This window comes from Coregonus clupeaformis, chromosome 16 (genome assembly GCF_020615455.1).
Source record: "Coregonus clupeaformis isolate EN_2021a chromosome 16, ASM2061545v1, whole genome shotgun sequence".
NCBI classification, from domain to species: domain Eukaryota; kingdom Metazoa; phylum Chordata; class Actinopteri; order Salmoniformes; family Salmonidae; genus Coregonus; species Coregonus clupeaformis.
In genome coordinates, this window is record NC_059207.1 from 57,004,129 (window position 1) to 57,026,714 (window position 22,586).

The 22,586-nt window shown below is 41.2% G+C and overlaps 2 protein-coding genes across 2 annotated transcripts in view; one reads left to right on the forward strand and one right to left on the reverse strand.

The window, feature by feature from the left end:
- Positions 1-260: 260 nt before the first annotated feature.
- Positions 261-2,636, forward strand: LOC121585203 (3-oxoacyl-[acyl-carrier-protein] reductase FabG). The gene is made up of 8 exons (XM_041901637.1): positions 261-384; positions 556-726; positions 1,032-1,210; positions 1,447-1,540; positions 1,788-1,857; positions 1,962-1,998; positions 2,093-2,156; positions 2,428-2,636. Exons 1-8 carry the CDS (start codon positions 361-363, stop codon positions 2,584-2,586), a joined length of 798 nt encoding a protein of 265 aa, XP_041757571.1. The 5' UTR covers positions 261-360; the 3' UTR covers positions 2,587-2,636.
- A 439-nt stretch (positions 2,637-3,075) lies between these two features.
- LOC121585202 (collagen alpha-1(XXVII) chain B) overlaps positions 3,076-22,586 on the reverse strand; it is a 164,561-nt gene continuing 145,050 nt past the window's right edge. The window contains exons 48-60 of the mRNA XM_041901636.2: positions 22,232-22,339; positions 21,982-22,089; positions 21,679-21,732; positions 9,346-9,408; positions 9,074-9,127; positions 8,926-8,961; positions 8,492-8,545; positions 8,338-8,361; positions 8,157-8,222; positions 7,647-7,818; positions 7,194-7,303; positions 6,754-6,972; positions 3,076-4,977 (exon numbers count right to left, since the gene is read on the reverse strand). Coding sequence (XP_041757570.2) covers positions 4,831-4,977; positions 6,754-6,972; positions 7,194-7,303; positions 7,647-7,818; positions 8,157-8,222; positions 8,338-8,361; positions 8,492-8,545; positions 8,926-8,961; positions 9,074-9,127; positions 9,346-9,408; positions 21,679-21,732; positions 21,982-22,089; positions 22,232-22,339 — 1,215 coding nt within the window. The 3' untranslated portion in view covers positions 3,076-4,830. The remainder of the gene's footprint in view (positions 4,978-6,753; positions 6,973-7,193; positions 7,304-7,646; positions 7,819-8,156; positions 8,223-8,337; positions 8,362-8,491; positions 8,546-8,925; positions 8,962-9,073; positions 9,128-9,345; positions 9,409-21,678; positions 21,733-21,981; positions 22,090-22,231; positions 22,340-22,586) is intronic.

Below are 22,586 nucleotides of genomic sequence, written 5' to 3' on the forward strand. Positions count from 1 at the left end.
GTCTAATATTGGGCCAACACACATGCTATGATTCTAAACAAATTCTGTAATTCAATGCTTGCAGATTTGTTTCTCCAATAATATTATTTTTGTTTGATATATTATTGTGTTTTACATTTTGTACCAAATAAAATATTTGTAATAAAGTGTGTATTTTAATTTGTACATCATGATGATAAACTTGACTCTCCTTGGTTTGTGAAATCCATAAAGAAAACTACATTCTGCCATTTCTGGTCTCATTTTGATGACGTCAGAAACTTGCGTAAATACCGTGGGACAGAGTTGCTGAGCACTGCCACGAGTGAATTTGACAGATTTCACTGATTTAAACCTAATTGTGGTCATTTAAAAGCAGTTATGGCTTCAGAGGAAGTATTTAAGGTGAGTCCGAATGATTTGTGCATGCTCATGTTGGATTAGCACATTGTCAAACGATGCCTATTGCCTTATCTGTCTGCTAAAATCTGTTGTAAACTCTCGCAAGCAGCAGATCCAGATGGTAGCTTCACTGGACGTTAATGTTTTTGTTTACATTGATTTTTGTCTCTTTAGGTATCATCTTTGAAAGGCAAAGTGACTCTGATCACAGGTGCCAGCTCGGGCATCGGGGCAGGGACAAGCATCATGTTCGCTAAACTTGGTGCCTTACTCGCATTGAACGGGCGCGACGTGGAAAACCTCACCAACATAGCCAAACAGTGCACGGACCTGGGTGCTGCCGAGGTACAGTCCAGTGTGCAATTCATGTCATTGTCATGTTGATACAATGTAACAGGTCGTTTACGCTGACATGGTGTTGTGCTTGTTACAAAGTAGCTAGCTATAACGTTCTACATTCAGTCCTGCTGCATAGGTGTGTGGGTTGTCAGTATAATGGAATGGATTAAATGAAAATGTGCAAAATCCGCCCACTAGTGCCCGTGGCGTGCTATATCGAACGCTCCTAATTGCAATAGCTGTATTATGACAACACCACTGTAACAAAAGTGATGAATGAGTAACATGCTCTGTCCATTGCTGCCCACCAGCCCTTGCTTGTACCAGGGGACCTGACTAACGAGGACACTGTAAAGAAGACCGTGGAACTGACCATTGCCCACTTTGGCCGGCTGGATGTGCTGATCAACAGCGCTGGCATCCTGGCCATGGGCAGCATTGAGACAGGTGACCTGGCTCAGTATGACAAGGTCATGAACGTCAACGTCAGGTAGGATTAGCAGACCTGTAATACCCTGAGGAATAGACTTCATGATAGACTGTAATGTAGGGCCTTGAATGACATATCTAGGGCACCACAAACTATCCATGTTCTGTATTTATTCATTGCAGTGCATTGTTATGCAAAATCATGTACTAGAAGATCATGTCGGTATGTTTCAGACACTAACATCTCTACTTGGACTGTTCCCCCCTTTTCTTTCTGAACCTTTTGTTATTCCACAGATCAGTGTACCATCTGACTCAGCTGTGTGTGCCCCACCTCATCAAGACTAAGGGTTCTATCGTCAATGTGTCCAGCGTCAACGGGCAACGATCAGTAAGTATTACCAGACCATCGTCTGTGTGTTGCTTTATCAGTCTGTTGTAGCGGAGGTGAGTCGGACTCATTCTCTTGATGAGGTAGCCCTGCCTTTGACAAAAAATTAATAATTAGTGTCACCTTCTGCCCAAGATGGAAATGTACTCTTAGCCTAATGGTTAAGACGTTGGAGACTGAGCTTCAGATCCCACCTGCGACAGTCTATTCCAGTATGATTTCTGATGCACACAACATTTTTTTCTAGTTCCCAGGTGTCCTTGCCTATTGTATGTCCAAGTCCGCTATTGACCAATTCACAAGATGCATAGCACTTGGTAAGAACAATTTGTTTTTCACTTTTCATTCTACTTTCTGTAATATGTATTATTATGCCGGGGGAAAATACAGGAGGTACTCATACGACTCATATTTCTTCCAGAGCTAGCGTCGAAGCAAGTGCGAGTGAACTCTGTCTGGTATGTGAAGTCTATGTTTTGCTACCTAATTATTACGTATTATGTAGTTATTACAACATATTGATCTCCCTCTCTGTTGTCTTTCCCCCTCCAGTCCTGGTGTGATCATAACAGATGTCCACAGGAGAGCAGGGCTGGATGAGGAACAGTATGCTCAGGTAACCTACTATGTTATACAGAGGGACCTCACACATCATGTTTTACAAGGTTGTGTTCACTGGTTGGGGTTCCAAAGTGTATGTATACTGTAGAATTTCAATGTTTAGAGAGCACATGGCTTACTATATGACAGAATTTTGTCAGTCACCTAGCTATAATGCAATCGTTTTCTATTTCTCTGTCTCACTCAACTCAATCACTCACTCACTTACTGTCTCCTTCTACCCCATCTCTCTTTCTCTTCATTTTCCTCTCTCCTCCCCTCTTCAGTTCCTTGAGAAGTGTAAGCAGACCCATGCCCTGGGGAGACCAGGTGAGGTGGAGGAGGTGGCCCATGCCATAGCCTTCCTCGCGTCAGACGCTGCCACTTTCATTACCGGGGTCAACCTACCCGTGGACGGTGGCCGCCACGCCATGTGTCCAAGATAATATCCTGTGACGTCATCAGTGACTGGCAGCCAATACAAACCTGAACTGTCTCACTTGGTTTGTGTCATTTTTTATTTTTATTTATTTTTATCTATCAAGTCTAGACAGACAGAATATAATGAACTGTAGAGTATGGCCTAGTCTAGGGCTATAAAATATAAATAATGTCAAGATCCTTTAGTTCTTCTGCGTTCATCTAGATGACTGTACGCTTAGATGGGAGATTGGGTTTCAAAATGGGACATGAGTGCCCTCATGTGGTAAATATGTGAAGTGTAAGACTTGACACTTCAAAAGGAAAAACCTTTCATATTTCAGTTGCAATAATACATTAGCTATACAAAAATGTAAAGCCTCAGAGTATGCACTATGATAATAATGAATTCAATATTTTATTGAAAACTAACTCCGCTAAAGGTGTCTTTGTAGCTGACAATTTAAGTTGATTGATGATTACCTTATATGAGAGAATGACTCGATTGAAACACATTGATCTTCTTGGGTTTCAAATATTTATTGAACACCTGAATGTTGAAGAAAATGAAAGTGTTGAAAACTAGAAGCTGCAATATTATGAAGCTGACAGACAGAGGACCTGCAAAGATGAATGAATGAACATTATAACCACTAATAACATCTATCCCTTCCCCTAAACATAAATCTGCTGTTTCACTCAGTAAATGTGTTATGCTTATAGTAATGAAAGAAATGCAAATGTAGGGCTCTTTTGAGTTGTGTGATATGAGAGGTATTCTGAGTTTATGGTTGGTTGGCCTGTAGAGTATCACAAACATGGTCAACAATAAGGTGTAAAACAGTAAGGTGTAAAAGCATTGAAAACGGTCCAAATACAGTACAGTTTTGATTTTTTAAAACAAACAAATATAAAACGAAATCCATGAATCCCCAAATGTATACAAAATAAAAAAAATGCTCTGCTGATGATAGGAAGTGTAATAGATGACAGATAGTCGCAAAACCCATGGACATTAAATAACATAAATTAGCATGTTGGGATCCACTGTATAAAACAAAGCTTTGCATAATTATACACATTTATACATTTTCAACAAATCGTAAAAATAAGACCTACATCTTCCATAATAGCTTCAGACTCGTAGAAAGGGGGTAAAATAATGATGCAGGGGGAAAACGCTGTTTTGCTAGCTTGAAAAGTGAATGTAATAATTTTTCTTCTTCTTTGCATTCATAATGTATAAAAAAATATTCCCTTTTGAAGTATAAAAGGCATGTAGATATATTCTGTCAGGATTAAACAAGACCCACCACAGGAGTCAGTTAATTATTTTAGCTGAAGGTATCAGGTATCATCATCTCTGTTTCTTTTTTATTTGAAAGCACCGAAGCTAGTTGAGAGATGGGAGGTAGGCAGACTATCTGACACTTCTGGATCCACTCTCTTACCTCAAGCTTCAATTCACTAGTTTTTCATGACTGGTGGGCATTTCGTCTGCACCTAGTCACAAGTAGATTCATACCTCATCTGCAGACTAGGCAGGAGAAGATGGATGGGAAGCATACACCTGTGGATGTATGCTAGGAACTATGCCTACACCTGAATGTTATGATAATATTATATCCAATGTTTTGAGATCACTGTAAACCTGAATTGCTTTGAAAAACTGCAGAACGAGATATATATATTGCACTTTTATATTAAGATATACATATAACATGTATAAATAATATATGTGTATGTATGACATTTTAAAAAGACAAGATGTACTGCATAATATGCTAATACATGTATAATCGTTTCCTATCACTTTACACATCTTTCATTACATGTTGAGTTCAGACCATGAAAAGGAATAAGTTAAAAAAAACGTTGTCCAAGTGTGATGATGTCAGAAGAGAGATTGTCATATTATTTTTCTCTCTCACTCTGGCATTCAGGGCTCGTGCCGTGCAACAGTAAAACAAGTCCCTGAAAGAAGCCAAAGCTTAATATCTTCTCCTCGGGCAGGCGGTAGGAACTATAGTGCGAGACGCCCCAGTATCTCTGCAGTTTCTCCTGGTCCGTCCCTCAATGGCGCCTCCTTTATGTTTCTGCAGTCCGAGCATATGCTGGAGGGTAAGGGACCTGACCTGCCCTGCATCTTCTGATGGGCCCCAGTATATGGGGACAGGGAGCCCCTCCTAACCTCCGCCATCCCCCCTTAAGTCACTCCTATGAGGAGGCTGTGTATGTACTGTATTTTGGGTTTCTATAACAACAGGCCTCTATAAGAAGCACACAGGGCCCACCTCTAGGTGGTAGTGCGAGCCAGGCTCTGTGGCTGGTAGGTTATACACGTCCAGGATAGGGAGTAAGTTGGGGTCCTGGGTCTGGAAGATGAAATGGGTCTGGTGCCAGCGGCCATCTTTGATCTGAAAGACAAGCAAGTTCAGCTGGTTAGAAAATCTTTGTGAGATGTGGAAATAAGAGAACAAAACAGTTTGAATATTGGAGCACGGAGTGCATAACATAAAATGCAGAGACTGAACAGTATTTCGTCATGCTTTGCACTATTTGCAGATTGATATGATATACAGTGCCTTCAGAATGTATTCACAGTCGCACCCCTTGACTTTTTCTGAATTGTGTTGTTACAGCCTGAATTTAAAATGGATTTAATTCAGAGTTTTGTCACTGGCCTACACACAATACCCCATAATGTCAAAGTGAAATTATGTTTTTTGACATTTTTACAAATTAATAAAAAATGAAAAGCTGAAATGTCTTGAGTCAATAAGTGCTTAACAAGTCACATTAATTAGTATGTACAGACTCACTCTGTGTGCAATAATAGTGTTTAACATGATTTTTGAATGACTACCTCATCTCTGTACCTCACACACAGAATTATCTGTAAGGTCCCTCATTCGAGCAGTGAATTTCAAACACAGATTCAACCACAAAGACCACAGAGGTTTTCCAATGCCTCAGAAAGAAGGAAAAAAAACAGACATTGAATATCCCTTTGAGCGCGGTGAAGTTATTCATTAAATTTTGGATGGTGTATCAATACATCCAGTCACAGAAATGATACAGGCGTCCTTCCTAACTCCGTTGCCGGAGAGGAAGGAAACCACTCAGGGATTTCACTATGAGGCCAATGGTGACTTTAAACAGTTATCAAGTTTAATGGCTGTGATAGGAGAAAACTGAGGATGGATCAACAACATTGTAGTTACTCCACAATACTAATGTAATTGACAGAGTGAAAAGAAGGAAGCCTGACAGAATACAAATATTCCAAAACATACATCCTGTTTGCAACAAGGCACTAAAGTAATACTGTAAAAAATATGGCAAAGCAATTAACTTTTTGTCCTGAATACAAAGTGTTATGTTTTGAGCATGTCCAATACAACACATTATTGAGTACCACTCTCCATATTTTCAAGCATAGTGATGGCTGTATCATGTTACGGGTACGCTTGTAATCGTTAAGGACTGGGGAGTTTTTCAGAAAAATAAATAAACGGAATAGAGCTAAGCACAGGCAAAATCCTAGAGGAAAACCTGGTTCAGTCTGCTTTCCACCAGACACTGAGAGATGAATTCACCTTTCAGCAGGACAATAACCTAAAACACAAGGCCAAATCTACACTGGAGTTGCTTAGAAGACAGTGAATGTTCCTGAGTGGCCGAGTTACAGTTTTGACTACAATCTACTTGAAGACCTGAAAATGGGTTTCTAATAATGATCAACAACCAATTTGATAGAGTTTAAAGAATTTGGAAATAATAATGGGCAAATGTGGCACAATCCAGGTGTGGAAAGCTCTTAGAGACTTACCCAGAAAACTCACAGCTGTAATCGGTGCCAAAGCTGATTCTACAAGTATTGACTCAGGAATGTGAATACTTATATATATTAGATATTTTCAATACATTTGCAAAAATTGATAAAAACATTTTTTCACTTTGTCATTATGGGGTATTGTGTGTAGATGGGTGAGAAAAATATATTTTGAATTCAGGCTGGTAACACAACCAAATGTGGAATAAGTCAAAGGGTATGAATAATTTCTGAAGGCACTGTACAACTGGGTAATTACATTCTGGTTAGATAAGTAATAATATAGTATCCTTATTACATGGTATAATGGCACATTTATGCAAAATGTTGCAGAACCATCTTTAACTGGTCAACATACCCAGCAGTCATCTCTCACTATGTGGGGCTCTAAGAGTCCTCCAGCCTGGATCATGTCTCCGCTCCAGGCCTTGAAGCTCACAGCGGTGGGAGAGGGCTCCAGGGAGGAGCTGTTGGCCCACACAGGGACGTTCAGGCAGTGGATGGTGACGTGTTGCACCGCCTCAGAGCTCAGGAGGTGGAGGAAGTTCATTTGGATGCGACCTACACCAATCTCCAGCTGCAGACGGAGACAAACATCAACTACCGTTACAATTCCATCCCTAGTCTCTTGTGACAGACGAAACACCAGCAGGCATGCAAGATCTGGTTCTAGGTGCCCAGATTACTAAATCCCCCAAAATCCTATTTGAGGTTAAAGGTTAGGGCTTGTCAAAAAGCCACAAAAGACAGGAAATTCAACTGAGCCAGATAATGAGAGAAATAGAAGTTGATGCTGACCTTGGATACTGTGATGGGTTTCAGACAGGTCTGGCCGCCGCTGCTGAAGTTACATGTCACTTCGATTGTGTCAGCCGAGCAGCCGAGGTTTGGGTCGATCCAGTAAGTGCCTTTAGGGATGGAAAAGAAACTGAGTGAAAAGGGAGTTTGGATACAGGAGTAGTGTAATTTCACCAGAGTGGACACATATTGACAGCTAAGTGCTGAGGGGCTATGGCAAGGATGTAGTGCTTTTGGAAGAGGCGTCACTAGCTTCGTCAGGTGTATAGACTTATTCTTTAGGCCGTAGTTATAGCACATACAAGCCCAGAGTTTTTCCTTGTAAAGGCACGTGCAGGCTAAACTATTGGCCCTAGGGCCTAGTAACTGAATAAATGAACCTTATATTTTTCTGTGGAAATAGTGTCACAGCTTTTCCTGTCATTCAGACGACATTAGTTCCAACTTCTTTACCATCGTTCATCCTCTGTTCACAGTCCTTGAGGTCTCGGCAGACGCGTGCGGGGTTGTCGTGGGTGCCTAGCGGGTTCTTCAGGCTCTGGATCAGTGTGCTGAGGTAGTGGAGGGTCTTGAAGATCTCTGTACCCTGATGGTCCAACATGGGCAGGTCCATGTCATGGTAACTCTAGAATGGAACGAGGACAACGGTCACACTAAGCACCAACCAAACTGCCACTGTATAGGCAGACATGATAATGTGCTAAAATGTATGAAGACAAAGTCAACATATGGGGAGCCTACAGTAGCCCATAATCATTGATTTGTAAGAGGCTTACTTCAGTTTTGTACATCGAACTCCATATAACGGGCACCATGTTTGATGTGCACCACATTTGACACACTAACATAAACACACACAATTATCCTCTGGCCACATTGATCAATTGTCCTCTGGCCACATTGATCAGTTAGCCTCTGGCCACATTGATGAATTCCCAAGGGATCATCTCACAAAGAACTCACCTCTGACCTCAGTGCAGTATGGGAATCAATAATGACTTGGAAAGCAGCTCCAATAGCCTCCTTTCTCTGGAAAAGAAGACACAGTGACACAGTAAGACCACCCTGGAACACCTACTTTCACCCATCCTCTTCATCCTTCCTGAGACAGTCAAGCTTTAACGTAAGGGTAAAGCAGACTTACAAATGTCAGAGAACCAGGGAGACCCTAGAAACCAAAGGAAATAGAAAGGAGGGGTTTAATGCATGGTACAGTCATAGTACAGTGTACAAAATAATGAATAATACAATTAGGATAACACTGCCACAGAGTTACATAAATAACACAGAGGACTTACTGGGGACCCAGGCAGTCCACGAGGACCAGGAGGGCCCCTTGGTCCTTGCACCCCCTGTTTGTGAAAAGAAACAACAGACAATAATACTTCAACTGGGGACTGGTCTTGACCTATCAATATAATGAATTTCGTCATTTAAACTCCTTTACCAGGAGAAGCAAAAGCAGCATCAAGCAGCAGCCTGGCAGTGATCCCTCACTCTGAAATTATTCCATAACAGAGGAGCACTAAGGGAAATGAAAAGGCCTTTGGGTGTCGAAGCTAAATGCACTCTAAGTAGAGTGCTCTCCATACTAAGCACCCTATCCTTCCTGTGGTCAATGCTAAGCATGGGTTGTGTCCAAAATGGTACCCACTATTTGGGGAATAGAGTGCCATTTCAGACACAACCTCTTCTATAGGGGATAGGATTCATCAAAGATATGGACACGCACCATCTCCCCTCGACTCCCTTTGTCACCTTGGGGTCCCTGATGGAGATAGAGAAAAGAAAGAGGGGAAATCACTCCATCATTGCCAAATAAGAGAGAGGGTTAACATGTTTTGCATATCAGAGGGTATGAGATATGATGATGTACATACTGGACTACCACTGGGGCCGATGATACCAACTGGGCCTATGGCACCAACATTACCCTGGAGAGAGAGAAAATAATGGTGATAAAGTAGAAGTATAGGTAGATATCTGATCAGGCAGTTTGACAAGGCAGTGACAATAGGCAGAGAATCATTTTTCACCTGGCCTAACCAGGGAAAAAAACGGGCTTTATAGTTACAACTACGGCCCAGAGTTTTCCCTGGTCAGGTAAAAACTCTGGCTCATAATGTCCACATTTTTTCTAAGCTCTTCTTACCATCAATCCATGTGGCCCTTTTGGTCCTTGTATCCCGGCTGGGCCCAGATCTCCTGGAGGTCCCTATGGAGATACAACAGCCAGGTCACTCATTATACAAGTCAGTATTCGACGTCCATCCATGTTTGAGGATGTCGGGAGATGATGCGGAAACGTTGTTTTTGATATTTTTGTTTTAAGCTTATCCCAAACCTTAACTCTTACCTTAACCATTCGGAGTTAATGCCTAAACCTAACCTTAAACACTTCGAAATGTGACCTTTGGAACAACTTCGAAATGTGATGTTTGAGAAACATGGATGAACATCTAATTCTGACGTGAGACTGTGAGAACTTGTTGGATACAAATATATGTTTTGACAAACATACATATTGATAATGCACACTTAATGTGAAGTATGACGGTCTGGGCCAAATGAGTGGAAGGTTACACCATATGGGCATATCATCTGCTTAGCATCCTCTGTGTTGTGTGAATGTGCATACACTGTATATCAAACTGAAACACTGTAGGAAAATCTCCAAGTGGAGCACTGGCAGTCATACGACACACGAAATTACTGCCTAAAAGTACAGTAAAGCCTGCTAACGTCTCTGTTTTCTCAGCTGGCCAGCACCTGCAGAGCAACATCACTACAGAGTAGCAGAGTAACAAAAGTTATGGCGTGTTAAGTGACATTACGCGTGGGTGCGTTAAACTTCTTGTGGACCGTTCTTCTGTCCCAATGCAGCAGTCTTTAATTCCGATTTATCCCTTTCAGAGCAAAAACAATAAATGCTACCAAACCATTTGAGGCTTTAAATTCCTTTCAAGCTCTTTAATAATGTCCAGCCAATCTCTGATTAACCACTGAAAACGGGTTATGCTTTTTGCCGTTGTTTTATCAGAAACATATTTTTGGCCAACTGAGAAGGTGATGGTCCATCACTAGAGACATTTAACTATTTTAAATGTTTATGCAAGTATTTATTCAAGAGCAAGATGTGTTTGTTGTGTTTCATTCACCATTGCAGGATTCTTTCTGGATCAAAAAAGGGCATGGGTGGTGGGCGTGGCAGGGGGCGTGGCAGGAGGCGTGGCAATGAGTGCGGTCGGCCGTTGCGCGGCTACATTTGAAAGAACATTTTAGAGGCCCCTTTCTTGGCGCTGCAGAGAAAAAAGCCAATTTCCTGCAATTCTACAAATTTTGCCATGCAGCTGAGAGAAAATGTTGCAGTCTTAAACTAATTTCCTGCAATTCTATATATTGTGCCATGGAGTTGAGATAACATTTTGCAGTTTTAAAGCTAGTTTCCTGCAATTCTATGCATTTTGCCATGTTATCCAGTTTTGCTGTGTTCTTTTGCTCAAACATAACACAATTAATACTGCTAAATTAATTGTTTTTGGAATTTTCAATTCTCCCTGGAACACACTGTCATACACGTTGATCCAGAGTATCCCAAACATGCTCAATGTGTGACGAGTCTGGAGAGTATGCAGGCCATGGAAGAACTGGGTCATTTTCAGCTTCCAGGAATTGTGTACAGATCCTTGCAACATGGGGCTGTGCATTATCATGCTGAAACATGGCGGCAGATGAATGGCACGACAACGGGCCTCAGGATCTCGTCACGGTATCTCTGTGCATTCAAATTGCCATCGATAAAATGCAATTGTGTTCGTTGTCCGTATCTTATGCCTGCCCATACCATAACCCCACCGCCACCATGGGCACTATGTTCATAACGTTGACATCAGCAAACCGCTGGCCCACACGACCCCATAAACGCTCTCTGCCATCTTCCCGGTACAGTTGAAACATGAATTAATCTGTGAAGAGCACACTTCTCCAGCGTGCCAGTGGCCATCGAAGGTGAGCATTTGCCCACTGAAGTCAGTTTCGACACCGAACTGCAGTCAGGTCAAGACCCTGGTGAGAACGACGAGCACGCAGATGAACTTCTATGAGACGATTTCTGAGAGTTTGTGCAGAAATTCTTCAGTTGTGCAAACCCACAGTTTCATCAGCTGTCTGGGTGGCTGGTCTCAGACGATCCCGCAGGTGAAGAAGCCGGATGTGGAGGTCCTGGGCTGCCGTGGTTACATGTGGTCTGCGGTTGTGAGGCCGATTAGTCGTATTACCAAATTCTCTAAAACGACGTTGGAGGCGGCTTATGGTAGAGAAATGAATATTAAATGATCTGGCAACAGCTCTGGTGGACATTCCTGCAGTCAGCATGCCAATTGCACCCTCGCTCAAAACTTGAGACATCTGTGGCATTGTGTTGTGTGACAAAACTGCACATTTTAGAGTGGCCAGCACAAGGTGCACCTGTGTAATGATCATGCTGTTTAATCCCCACATTTGTGGGATCTTTTATTTTAGCTCATGAAATATGTGACCAACAGTTTACATGTTATGTTTATATTTTTGTTCAGTATACATATATATATATATACAGTATATATATATATATATATATAGTTTTCCACACCTGGATTGTGCAACATTTGCCCATTATTCTTTCAAAATTCTACAAGCTCTGTCAAATTGGGCTCCCGAGTGGCGCAGCGGTCTAAGGCACTGCATCTCAGTGCTTGAGGCGTCACTACAGATCCCCTGGTTCGATTCCAGGCTGTATCACAACCGGCCGTGATTGGGAGTCCCATAGGGCGGCGCACAATTGGCCAAGCGTCGTCCGGGTTTGGCCGGTGTAGGCCGTCATTGTAAATATGAATTTGTTCTTAACTGACTTAAATAAAGGTTAAGGATAAAGGTAAAATAAAATACAAAAAATTGGTTGCTGATCATTGCAACCATTTTCAGGACTTGCCATAGATTTTCAAGTAGATTTAAGTCAAAACTGTAACTCGGCCACTCAGGAATAGGGCTGTTGTGGTGACAATATTACCACCACACCGGCGGTCTCAAGTCATGAAGGCAGTCAAATTCCACATGACCTTTTAGTGACGGTAATTAGGCTTCTCCAAGCTCTGATGCTGCTGATGGTCATTAGTAGCCTATCAAGCTTGCTAACTGCCTGGTCCTCAGCACTCTATTGTCCCTCTAATCACTCTGACATCAATGCAAATCTAATCGAAAATCTAATCAAACACTTAATGAGAGCCCATGAGCTCATGTTGTGCAACATTTCTATAGGCTATGCAATTGTGTGAGAAAACAGAGTGATGGCCTCTATTAAAAAGAGAAGGATCCCATCAGCTTTCTATAGGCTAGGCCTACTATATTTACTTCTCAACTTTCCTAATATTAAGCACATTGCTTATCTTTACAACAGGAGTATAGCCTACCTGGCTGGCATGAAAATGAATCACGGGAAAAGTGTCCTCCATTCGCTATTTAAGTGCATAGATTACATGTATTTTTTACCCTGCCCCTGTTTCGAGACAGGTGCATGATAATGGTCCATTCTAAATAAAACAAATTTCACACATATATTATTTAGTATATGTAAAGTCTAGATTCAATCAATATTAGCCTATCACTATATTATCAGTTGTGAATGATGCCCAGCGTAAGGCAAGAAACAATGCCTTGTTTTTGGTTACTTTTTCGAATCATAGTCGCACACCTCATGTAGCCTAGCCCATAGGCCTATATGTTTTGATAAGGTTTGTATCACAACTAAAGTGGCCAAATAACTTCTTAAAATTAAGCACATTCATCCGCTTTACAAGGGGTGTAGATCCTAACTGGCATACAGAAGCAGCGCGTGAGTTTCAAGTTTTGGGAAGATCATTTTCACCATAAAAATGCACCTTCATAATAAAAGCTTACATGCATAATCGCATTTGCGGTCACTTTTGATAATGGTGTTTTCCCACTAATGGAACATTCACGCTTATAGCCTACTGCCGTGTGTGCATTGCTGCGCTTATAATGTAAAGAAATAGCCTAATAGTTTATCAAAATTTTAAGCTAAACATACTGATCTGTTGCGTCAGCCTCATTGCGTAAAAAATATTTTTTGGTGCTAGTGGTTGTAATAATTTGGGATCTATCTATCGCATCCCACAACTGTCCCAGACTATGTTTGGAATATTTATTTCTTGCACAGAATAGGTCAACTTTTGTACTATGGGGGATAGTAGATTGACATAGGCTAGTGCTTTTGCTGTTTGTTAGGCCTACTCATCTTGTTGGCTGACGAAAAGTAAATGTGGACAGTTCTTCCAATATCTTCAATATGCACCTCAGAATTGGATAAGGATGCGCGCAGTTGCCTCCCCGATGCGTCTGTCTTCACTTGTAGCCTGTGAGATAGACCCGATCACGTGATGGAGAGCCATGTGAGTGAGAGGTGCTTCAGAGAAGGGCACAACGCAGCACTCCAAGCCAAGGGCACAACGGCCACTGGCAGCAAAATGCATGTTTTTTTTAGGGTGCATTACGGCCACACAAAGGGGATGCGGCTGTGAAATTTGAGGCATTATCAAGTGCTTGTCAAATTGTGAATGAGAGACTGATGAAGTGTGTACAGCCTTTGCAAAAAAACAAAGCAGAGCTCATGACTTTCAAGCGACTATTTTCAAATCATCATTAGAGTTGCATCATGCAGCCTTACAATGTATTAAACATCAAAACATATAGCCCAACGTTTGTAGAACAACTAAAGTTACATGAATAACTCTAAATTAAGCATATAGGAGTACCTATTTCTTTGTTAACCGCTCAACACAGAATAACCGCATGTGCGCACACCCTACATTTTCTTCATATCACGTTTCTTTAGACCTGAGGTGGATGCTATATTACATGGATTTATTATACTTTTTTAAATGTAGATGTTCTAAAGGTCTGCATCAGTGGCTTGTAGGCTATGTGTGGAAGCCAGGAGATTCTAAATGTGTTTATGTTAATTAACGGTCAATTACTGAGAGACCGACAGTTATTTGCTTGACAATCACCGGCTGACGAAATTTAGTGACCGACACAGCCCTGCTCAGGAACATTCACATTATTTTTGGCAAGCAACTCCAGTGTAGATTTGGCCTTGTGTTTTATGTTATTGTCCTGCTGAAAGGTGAATTAATCTCCCAGTGTCTGGTGGAAAGCAGACTGAACCAGGTTTTCCGCTAGGATTTTGCCTGTGCTTAGCTCCATTACGTTTCCTTTTTATCCTGAAAAACTCCCCAGTCCTTAACGATTACACGAATAGCCATAACATGATGCAGCCACCACTATGCTTGAAAATATGGAGAATGGTACTCAGTAATGTGTTGTATTGGATTTGCCCAAAACATATATATTTTTTAATGTTATTTATTTAACTAGGCAAGTCAGTTAAGAACAAATTCCCCTAACCCGGACGACGCTGGGCCAATTGTGCGCCGCCCTATAACACTTTGTATTCAGGACAAGAATGTAATTGCTTTGCCACATTTTTTGCAGTATTACTTTAGTGCCTTGCTGCAAACAGGATGCATGTTTTGGAATATTTGTATTCTGTCAGGCTTCCTGTCAATTGGGTTAGTATTGTGGAGTAACTACAATGTTGTTGATCCATCCTCAGTTTTCTCCTATCACAGCCATTAAACTATGTAACTGTTTTAAAGTCAGCATTGGCCTCAGTGAAATCCCTCAGCGGTTTACTTCCTCTCCGGCAACTGAGTTTGTGGTGACTGGGTGTATTGATACACCATCCAAAGTGCAATTAATAACTTCACCATGCTCAAAGGGATATTCAATGTGTGCTTTGTAATAGGTGCCTTTCTTATATATTTATTTTTTTCTTGCAGATAGATTGTAACTTCCATCAATGTAATTGTCTGCATCACTTCCAATCCCCCACATTTTCTCGCAAATATATATATATATACAGTGGGGAGAACAAGTATTTGATACACTGCCGATTTTGCAGGTTTTCCTACTTACAAAGCATGTAGAGGTCTGTAATTTTTATCATAGGTACACTTCAACTGTGAGAGACGGAATCTAACACAAAAATCCAGAAAATCACATTGTATGATTTTTAAGTAATTAATTTGCATTTTATTGCATGACATAAGTATTTGATCACCTACCAACCAGTAAGAATTCCGGCTCTCACAGACCTGTTTGTTTTTCTTTAAGAAGCCCTCCTGTTCTCCACTCATTACCTGTATTAACTGCACCTGTTTGAACTCATTACCTGTATAAAAGACACCTGTCCACACACTCAATCAAACAGACTCCAACCTCTCCACAATGGCCAAGACCAGAGAGCTGTGTAAGGACATCAGGGATAAAATTGTAGACCTGCACAAGGCTGGGATGGGCTACAGGACAATAGGCAAGCAGCTTGGTGAGAAGGCAACAACTGTTGGCGCAATTATTAGAAAATGGAAGAAGTTCAAGATGACGGTCAATCACCCTCGGTCTGGGGCTCCATGCAAGATCTCACCTCGTGGGACATCAATGATCATGAGGAAGGTGAGGGATCACCCCAGAACTACACGGCAGGACCTGGTCAATGACCTGAAGAGAGCTGGGACCACAGTCTCAAAGAAAACCATTAGTAACACACTACGCTGTCATGGATTAAAATCCTGCAGCGCACGCAAGGTCCCCCTGGTCAAGCCAGCGCATGTCCAGGCCCATCTGAAGTTTGCCAATGACCATCTGGATGATCCAGAGGAGGAATGGGAGAAGGTCATGTGGTCTGATGAGACAAAAATAGAGCTTTTTGGGCTATACAACCCCAAGAACACCATCCCAATCGTGAAGCATAGAGGTGGAAACATCATTCTTTGGGGATGCTTTTCTGCAAAGGGGACAGAACGACCACCGTATTGAGGGGAGGATGGATGGGGCCATGTATCGCGAGATCTTGGCCAACAACCTCCTTCCCTCAGTTAGAGCATTGAAGATGGGTCGTGGCTGGGTCTTCCAGCATGACAACGACCCAAAACACACAGCCAGGGCAACTAAGGAGTGGCTCCATAAGAAGCATCTCAAGGTCCTGGAGTGGCCTAGCCAGTCTCCAGACCTGAACCCAATAGAAAATCTTTGGAGGGAGCTGAAAGTCCGTATTGCCCAGCGACAGCCCCGAAACCTGAAGGATCTGGAGAAGGTCTGTATGGAGGAGTGGGCCTAAATCCCTGCTGCAGTGTGTGCAAACCTGGTCAAGACCTACAGGAAACGTATGATCTCTGCAATTGCAAACAAAGGTTTCTGTACCAAATATTAAGTTCTGCTTTTCTGATGTATCAAATACTTATGTCATGCAATAAAATGCAAATTAATTACTTAAAAATCATACAATGTGATTTTCTGGATTTTTGTGTTAGATTCCGTCTCTCACAGTTGAAGTGTACCTATGATAAAAATTACAGACCTCTACATGCTTTGTAAGTAGGAAAACCTGCAAAATTGGCAGTGTATCAAATACTTGTTCTCCCCACTATATATATATATATATATATATATATATATATATATACATACACACATACATACATACATATATCATATATCAATTTGTAAGTCGCTCTGGATAAGAGCGTCTGCTAAATGATGTAAATGTAAATGTAAATATACAGTTGAAGTTGGAAGTTTACATACAATTACGTTGAAGTCATTAAAACTAGTTTTTGAACCACTCCACAAATGTCTTGTTAACAAACTATAGTTTTGGCAAGTCGGTTAGGACATCTACTTTGTGCATGACACAAGTAATTTTTCCAACAATTGTTTACAGACAGATTATTTCACTTATAATTCACTGTATCACAATTCCAGTGGGTCAGAAGTTTACATACACTAAGTTGACTGTCCCTTTAAACAGCTTGGAAAATTCCAGAAAATTATGTCATGGCTTTAGAAGCTTCTGATAGGCTAATTGACATCATTTGAGTCAATTGGAGGTGTACCTGTGGATGTATTTCAAGGCCTACCTTCAAACTCAGTGCCTCTTTGCTTGACATCATGGGAAAATCAAAAGAAACCAGCCAAGACTTCAGAAAAAAAATTGTAGACCTCCACAAGTCTGGTTCATCCAAACGCCTGAAGGTACCACGTTCATCTGTACAAACAATAGTACGCAAGTATAAACACCATGGGACCACGCAGCCATCATGCCGCTCAGGAAAGAGACATGTTCTGTCTCCTAGAGATTAACGTACTTTGGTGCAAAAAGTGCAAATCAATCCCAGAACAACAGCAAAGGACCTTGTGAAGATGCTGGAGGAAACAGGTACAAAAGTATCTATATCCTCAGTAAAACAAGTCCTATATCAACATAACCTGAAAGGCCGCTCAGCAAGGAAGAAGCCACTGCTCCAAAACCGCCATAAGAAAGCCAGACTACGGTTTGCAACTGCACATGGGGACAAAGATTGTGCTTTTTGGAGAAATGTCCTCTGGTCTGATGAAACAAAAATAGAACTGTTTGGCCATAATGACCATTGTTATGTTTGGAGGAAAAAGGGGGTCATTGCAAGCCGAAGAACACCATCCCAACCGTGAAGGACGGGGGTGGCAGCATCATGCTGTGGGGGTGCTTTGCTGCTGGAGGGACTGGTGCACTTCACAAAATAGATGGCATCATGAGGAAGGAAAATGATGTGGATATATTGAAGCAACATCTCAAGACATAAGTCAGGAAGTTAAAGCTTGGTCGCAAATGGGTCTTCCAAATGGACAATGACCCCAAGCATACTTCCAAAGTTGTGGCAAAATGGCTTAAGGACAACAAAGTCAAGGTATTGGAGTGGCCATCACAAAGCCCTGACCTCAATCCTATAGAAAATGTGTGGGCAGAACTGAAAAAGCATGTGCGAGCAAGGAGGCCTACAAGCCTGACTCAGTTAAACCAGCTGTCAGGAGGAATGGGCCAAAATTCACCCAACTTATTGTGGGAAGCTTGTGGAAGGCTACCCGAAACGTTTGACCCAAGTTAAACAATTTAAAGGCAATGCTACCAAATACTAATTGAGTGTACGTAAACTTCTGACCCACTGGGAATGTGATGAAAGAAATAAAAGCTCTCTACTATTATTCTGTCATTTCACGTTCTTAAAATTAAGTGGTGATCGTAACTGATCTAAGACAGGGAATTTTTACTAGGGTTAAATGTCAGGAATTGTGAAAAACAGAGTTTAAATGTATTTGGCTAAGGTATATGTAAACTTCCGACTTCAACCGTAAATACATATACATATATATATATATATACATATTATTTAAAAAAAATTAATTCCCTTTATTACTTTCCAAACCCACCACCATTTCCCTAATTGGAGCAAACTAGTGAACAACAATGCTTAGGCCTCTACTTCCAGCTTATACATACTATATACATTTTATGAACACAGTCAATCCCACAATAATTCTACCTTGCTCGTTTTTACTCCTGAACCTCCTCCACCCTCAACCTCTCCGATCATTTTCATGATGTCCATCCGGTTTGCTTCTATATGCCATATCTTTCTAACTGTGCTCTTTCACAAAAGCTCTCAACCTATAACCTATATACTTATTATGGACACAGTATGCTTTACATTAGTTATCTTGTTGTTATTCGTTTTTGTTAATTGTTATTAGTCCCATCCTTCAGCTCCATTCAACACCTCCCATTTATCTCCTAACACTATCCATATTGGATTTCTAATTGCCATATATTTTTCAAATGTACTGTAACATTTTTGCTAAAAGTATTATTATATTATTGATCGATTGACTATGACTTTTCAGATCACCCATTAGTGCTATCTGCAGGGTTAGCTCCAGGTAAATATTGCAATCCTTCAGCCATTCCTGGACCTGTGACCAAAAACAAGCTACAAATGGACAGTACCAAAACAAATGATCTAATGATTATGTCTCCTCGCAGCAACATCTGCAGAGCTTGCATCCCCCATATAAATAACATTCTATTGGTAGCAGGAATTATGTATAATAATTTAAATATTATTAAAAATAGTTTTGAATCCGGTGTCGTTTTGCGTATCAGTTCATAAACACTATGCCATGGAATCGGTACATCAAAAATCTCTTCCCAGCTATTTTGCAATCTCCAGTTGAAGTCGGAAGTTTACATACACCTTAGCCAAATACATTTAAACTCAGTTTTTCACAATTTCCGACATTTACTCCTAGTAAAAATTCCCTGTCTTAGGTCAGTTAGGATCACCACTTTATTTTAAGAATGTTAAATGTCAGAATAATAGTAGAGAGAATGATTTATTTCAGCTTTAATATCTTTCATCACATTCCCAGTGGGTCAGACGTTTACATACACTCAATTAGTATTTGGTAGCATTGCCTTTAAATTGTTTAACTTGGGTCAAACGTTTCGGGTAGCCTTCCACAAGCTTCCCACAATAAGTTGGGTAAAGTTTGGCCCATTCCTCATGACAGAGCTGGTGTAACTGAGTCAGGTTTGTAGGCCTCCTTGCATGCACATGCTTTTTCAGTTCTGCCCACACATTTTCTATTGGATTGAGGTCAGGGCTTTGTGATGGCCACTCCAATACCTTGACTTTGTTGTCCTTAAGCCATTTTGCCACAACTTTGGAAGTATGCTTGTGGTCATTGTCCATTTGTAAGACCCATTTGCGACCAAGCTTTAACTTCCTGACTGATGTCTTGAGATGTTGCTTCAATATATCCACATCATTTTCCTTCCTCATGATGCCATCTATTTTGTGAAGTGCGCCAGTCCCTTCTGCAGCAAAGCACCCCCACAGCATGATGCTGCCACCCCCGTGCTTCACGGTTGGGATGGTGTTCTTCGACTTGCAAGCCACACCCTTTTTCCTCCAAACATAACGATGGTCATTATGGCCAAACAGTTCTATTTTTGTTTCATCAGACCAGAGCACATTTCTCCAAAAAGTACGGTCTTTGTCCCCATGTGCAGTTGCAAACCGTAGTCTGGCTTTTATATGGAGGTTTTGGAGCAGTGGCTTGCTGAGCAGCCTTTCAGGTTATGTCGATATAGGACTCGTTTTACTGTGGATATAGATACTTTTGTACATGTTTCCTCCAGCATCTTCACAAGGTCCTTTGCTGTTGTTCTGGGATTGATTTGCACTTTTCGCACCAAAGTACATGCATCTCTAGGAGACAGAACGCGCCTCCTTCCTGAGCGGTATGACGGCTGTGTGGTCCCATGGTATTTATACTTGCATACATTGTTTGTATAGATGAACGTGGTACCTTCAGGCATTTGGAAATTGCTCCCAAGGATGAACTAGACTTGTATCCTGTTTCAGTAATAATGAAATCAGACCTTCTTCTTGAGTGTCTGATAATCTACCATTTACATAGGAGTGGTTAAAACATGCTAATAACGGCCCTCTGAGTATATCAAAAAAGGTTTGGTATACCTCGACCAGTATGCAATCCAACCCTGCATTTTTCCCGGACTTAATGTCTTTAATTGCATCCAGAAGTTCCTCCTCTGTAATTTCATCTTCACATGAGTCTTTCTGTATGGCTGTTAATTTTACATTATCAATACAAAAAAATCCCTACAATTAGCTTCAGTTAGAGGAGATGGAGGCGACTGAAATGAAACATATGCTTAAAGTACTTTGCTTCCTCCTTCAAAATATAATTTGGTGAATCATGGGTGCGCTTCTTTGTAAAGCATTAAAAAACCTCCCTGGTCTCTGTGGTTGACTCTGTGTTTGAAATTCACTGCTCGACTGAGGAAGCTTACACATAATTGTATGTGTGGAGTACAGAGATAAGGTAGTCATTCAAAAATCATGTTAAACACTATTATTGCAAACAGGGTGAGTCCATGCAACCTATTATGTGATTATTTGTGAAGCAAATGTTTACTCCTGAACTTATTTAGGCTTGTCATAACAAAGGGGTTGAATACTTATTGACTCAAGGCATTTCAGCTTTTCATTTGTAATGAATTTGTAACAATTTTGAAAATCATTATTCCACTTTGACATTATGGGGTATTGTGTGTAGGCCAGTGACAACAAATCTAAATGTAATCCATTTTAAATTCAGGCTGTAACCCAACAAAATGTGGAAAAGGTCAAGGGGTGTGAATACACTGTAATTAGTTAATTGCTCAAGCCACAGCATAAAACAGGTGTGTTCAGAATGTTCTAGAGAGTCCATGTCTGAAAGGGGAGCTGTTGTTTTAGCACCTGATAATGCCAAGCTGTTTTATTGTTTTATCTTGCTCCTTTTGCACAATAAATCTTAAAAGTTTTATTCTCAGTGTACGTTTTAAGCCTTTAAGTGCATAAGGTGACGGCCGGCCACGTTTACGGCTTAGAAGGTAATTATTGTGGGGGAAACCTTATAGATGATTAATGAATTGTTTCATTCGATCACGTGACTCATGTGTGAGATGAAAACGGAGGGAAGTGTAGCGTACCTTTGGTCCGAACATTCCGAGAACCCCTGGGTACCCTGATTCACCTGTGTCACCCTGAGGAGAGGAGAGAGACGGAAACATCTTCATCATCATCATCACCACCATCATCACATATTCTAGTCATTACCATAAGTATATGGTCATTACGCATTACCAACCAAATAGCCTTTGAGATACAGATGCAAACATTGACAAACCACTTTGGTGACCAAGAATTTTCTATGTAGATGTCAAGAGAGAGTGAATAGGGCTACATAATGAGTAACTTCTTCTCTGACTCCGCACTATTGCTATGTTACTCACAGGCTGTCCTTTGGACCCCTGGTCACCTTGTTTCCCTGGCAACCCCATTCCACCAATGTGGCCTCTTTTCCCTGAAGGTCCAATTTGGCCTGGGAGACCCCTCTCACCCTGTGACACACACACATGGACAGAAACCAGTTTTAATGGAATAACAAGCAAAGTGCATCTTCCTTTTTCTTAACACCTTAAACAATGTCTAACATGATGGGTCTCTATAGTTCATTGCAGCACGTTCTCTCTTCTCTCTCACCTTCGGTCCGAAGGAGCCCTGATCGCCTGGAAGCCCTGGTACGCCTGTTTTACCGTGGTTTCCAGCTTTGCCGATAATGCCAAACTCTCCGTCGTCCCCTTGCTCCCCCTGAGGAGTAAACACACAGAGCTGATGATGACTGAAGCCTTACAGAAAACACCCTCTGGGCCTCGTTTCCCAGTTGCAACGTAACCTGAGCATTAAGATGCATCGTTATTTACGAGCCAACTTTTTAAGAGTGTTTCCCAAACAAGCACGTAGAGAGAACGTTCGCTCTAAGTGTTTCATTAGACCATGCTTTGATACTGATAGGATCGAAAGAAAAGGAGTGCTGCTCTCAGATGAGCCTTCTCCA

Bases quoted from the DNA above. Each gene is read 5' to 3' on its own strand.
- LOC121585203 (XM_041901637.1), top strand. From the start codon at position 361: ATGGCTTCAGAGGAAGTATTTAAG. The intron at 1,541-1,787 runs GTAAGTATTACC...ATTTTTTTCTAG, and splicing joins GCGTCAACGGGCAACGATCA to TTCCCAGGTGTCCTTGCCTA. The intron at 1,858-1,961 runs GTAAGAACAATT...TATTTCTTCCAG, and splicing joins CACAAGATGCATAGCACTTG to AGCTAGCGTCGAAGCAAGTG.